Below are 3,997 nucleotides of genomic sequence, written 5' to 3' on the forward strand. Positions count from 1 at the left end.
TCATATGCCCTACAATCGATACACCAGCATGTACGAAAACGAGTTCAACATCCTAGGTTAAACCCAGGTGTATACTTGGGTAAGAATAACACGATCTTACAAAATTACTATTATAAAGGTGAACATTTTTTGGATTATTTTGATAACAGTAAGTATACTAGTATATAATTTATTTATTTAAACTTTGCTTTAAAATTAACTGATAAAGATTAATTAACACATCTTAATCATATTGGGAACGTCTTAAGGAACTTAAGGAGTTCTGCCGTTGTATTCTTTAAACAAACATGAATAAAATATTGAGCATAGTGTTCGGACTATTATATTAATTAATGTTATTTTATTCCGCTTTTGCTACTTTTTTATCCTTCACTATTAAATTCAGCAATTATTTGCGTCATTATGTTCATTTCATATTAATAAGTACTGACCATAACATGATAATTTCTTTTGATTTTTGCTTTGTTAACAAATCTTTTTTATGAATAAATGAACTTTCAATGAAAAAAAATATCTTACATCCCGCCTATCTCGTTGCGGTTGTTAATTTTAAATATATTGAAAATACACTGTGCGCAATAGTGAGATAAGCACATATTTATGAAAAGCATCCCATGTATAGGTTGTCCGTTAAGGACAGTGGTTAGTGCACTCGCTTCTCACCTAGGCGGTGACCCGGTCGGGTTCGATTCCCGCCCTGGGCACATTTGAGTTTGATTCCTGAGAAAGGTAATGGGATATTTTACTTATTTTTAACAGTATAGTACTATATACATTTCTGATTCTATCAATTGCAGTGTACGAAGGTGGCGATTTTGGATATGTGGGAGGGGATATGGACACTGGAGGGTATATGGGAGGAGACATGACGGGCCCAATGTCTGGAGGCCAGGAGATGGGATATATGGGAGATGGAATGGGTCACATGGGCGAGAATAGTGCTCTAGGGGGCGGGTACAGTGTGCTTGGAGGCGGGTATGACAATTTCAACAGTGGTCAAGAGAACATTGGCGGGAACGTCAATGTTGAGATGAATTGTAACGGTGATATTGTTTATACGGCTGGGGATGGTGATAATAATGTTGGTGATGTGGAGGAAGAAGTGGGTGTCGAAAATTCAGAGACTTTCGATGATGATGATGATGATGATGATGATGATGATGATGATGATGATGATGATAAAGAACCAAAACAGAAATTGAAAAAAATAAAACAAAGTAAAGGTCAACAGAAAGGAAAAAAGCAGAGGAAGAAACCTGGAGGAGCTAAACATGGCGATAAAACACCTAAATCATCAAAACCTCATCCGCAATCACATGGTGTCCCAGAATTCAAACGATACCATCAAGATAAAGCACCTATAAAGTTGAAACCTGTAAGAAACACATCTAAGCTACCAACTGGAAGCGACGGACTCCCGCAATTCGAACGGTATCATAAAGATGAACCATATAATCACCCGATCAGACCAACAACTGTAACCCCGAAACCCACGACTCATACTGTCACTGTAGTTGATCAACATACCAAGTCAACAACTGTGCAAGGAAAATCAAACGTATGTACACCAGCAGCCAATTGTATAAAACTGGGATAAATTGTACACAGGTTATTTTTTGGTTAGTTTACACATTTAAATGGTTTGACTGGTTAGTAGAAAATTTCGGATAAATATATTTGCCAACTTGGACCAAACCGAGAATATGGTTTTTTTTTTATAAAATTTGGTATAGGTCGTTTGTGTTTTATGTTTAAGTATAGCTTTAATATATGCGTGGTGTATTATCATAATGTCTAAAATGTCTGATCTACATGCTAGCCGTAAAATTACAATGGGTATACTTCTAATATCAGTTAAGGATCGTTGGACAACCGGCAATTACTGTTTGTCTAAAATCATAAGGTCAAAGTAATAACATGTTTAACGTCTACTCTTTTGGAAATACAAAACAAAATGTTGTTTTTGTTTTACTTTTTGTGTGAAAACTATTAAATATATAATTATACTCGTACGTGTACAGATCCGTTCTTGGTATGAGGTTACAATTATATTCTCCGTATAAAAGACCACATTCGTCGTCAACTTGTCACGGCTGTAAACAAATAAATAGTTCTTGCATAATTAATTGGTGCCACTGTACATACACGTACAAAATGGGTCCGATGTGCAACAGAAAATTAATAACCTTTTCAAATAGTGATATGAAGATTTTAAAGGTACACAAACTATATAGTGTCACTTTTGTTGATTGTCTGCTGTAAGAAGTTGACCTTTGTTTTTGTGCCATTGGACAAAATCAAAGTGAGCTTTTTGGCCGGGGTATCCCTTTATTTATATCTTAAAAATTATTACTTCTGTTATAAAGCACATTATTGCCCATACACCTGGCTATGTTTCATTTTATATTTCAGTGTTGCAAGTTGTGTATCGTGGCCCTGTTGGCCTTCAGCATTCCTCTGGTTCTTGCAGGCATCGGTGTAGCAATATTCTTTGCACTCACGTGAAATCTACAATCGCAAGACATTTTCATGAATTTTTAGGAATGGTGTTCTGAAAGAGCGAACTCCGGTCGGTGAAACTTTAGAACGTGGGTATATTTTATGTAAACATATGAGATTCACAAAGACTACCTCGATAAACTATGTATTGTAGATCTGCACCAAAAGGAGTCAAAGTCAAAACTATGGAATATTGTATCTGCTTTCATCAAATTACCTTCTTCATGCAAAGACCATGCTTGGACATTATATTAAGAATAAGCATGGTATCCACTCCTATATTGAGTACAGGAACTTGCAATGACACGAACAGTTGTATTTGTATTATGAGACCGTGATTTTTATATTAATTTACTAATTCACATTAGAATGTAGTTTAAAATGTGGAAAACATTGCCTATTATTAGCATACTAATGGTTTCAGTTTTAGTTCGATTTTGTTATGTATTGCTACTGAATAAGGAAGGCTTGGCCATGCCAAGTTAACTAAATGGGAAACGTGAATAATAAACCACAGTGAGTGAAAAGGACATTTATTCAGTGTCAAAACTAAATACTAAATACGAGTTTGACATCCTCGTAACATATTATTCACGACTAGCATATTGGGTGTCCAAGCAACCGCCCAATAAACGTGTAACAATAAAACCAAAATATACTAGAACAAATGCATTAACATGTATATATTCATAGAAATGAACTATAAAACCATACACAATCAATTTAGAAATGGGTTGATTAAACTACAAATATACAGCGTAAAGAAATGCATAAAAAGAATATATACATAGATTGTTTGAAAACATGTATGGAGGTGGATTGGGAGGTGTACGAAAATAATGCAAAATATTTTGCTTAAAATTCGCAAGCATGTATCTCTGAAGATTTTTCTAGAATGGCTGAAGCGGGAGGCTAGCGATAGGCCGACACACACCACGTGCCCACTGGTCACGGCTTGGGACGCTGATAAGCCACGCATACACCACGTGACCACTGGTCACGGCGTGGAACGCTGATAAGCCACGCTTTAGATGTAAACGGTTCAACCCGCAGATTTAGCTAGGGGTGATTCAATTCAACCCGCAGATCCACAAAATATCTTTTGTCGGCATAAAATTATATATAAATGTATTAAAATGTGTTAAACAGGTTCAATCATTATATAAGTGCCATAATAATTTTGTTTTAAAACCTGTATTGTATTCTGTCATGGAGAGAGGGAGACTTGTGTTTTGTGTTTTGAATGCCCTGCAAATGTTATTCACTTCAGTATTATTTAATGTGCTTTAAATTATTGATTTACAATGAAGTTGTCTAAACTCATGCCTTATGTGATATAGAGTACTTGTTTTTTATTGTATTTGCCATGCAACTTGTATTCCTTTCAGTGCTAGTGTTTTAATTCATGTACAATCAAGATGGCTAAACTCTTGATTGGTATTATTGCTTTTAATATACATATATAAAAACATGTTTATACCTTAATAAAATTTATAAT

At 35.0% G+C, this 3,997-nt stretch overlaps 1 protein-coding gene across 1 annotated transcript; it reads left to right on the plus strand.

Annotated features, from left to right (window-relative positions):
* LOC128206403 (ribosomal RNA processing protein 1 homolog) lies at window positions 1-3,997 on the plus strand. The gene is made up of 3 exons (XM_052908812.1): window positions 1-118; window positions 798-1,558; window positions 2,413-3,997. Exons 2-3 carry the CDS (start codon window positions 836-838, stop codon window positions 2,503-2,505), a joined length of 816 nt encoding a protein of 271 aa, XP_052764772.1. The 5' UTR covers window positions 1-118; window positions 798-835; the 3' UTR covers window positions 2,506-3,997.

This window comes from Mya arenaria, chromosome 10 (genome assembly GCF_026914265.1).
Source record: "Mya arenaria isolate MELC-2E11 chromosome 10, ASM2691426v1".
Classification (NCBI taxonomy): Eukaryota; Metazoa; Mollusca; class Bivalvia; order Myida; family Myidae; genus Mya; species Mya arenaria.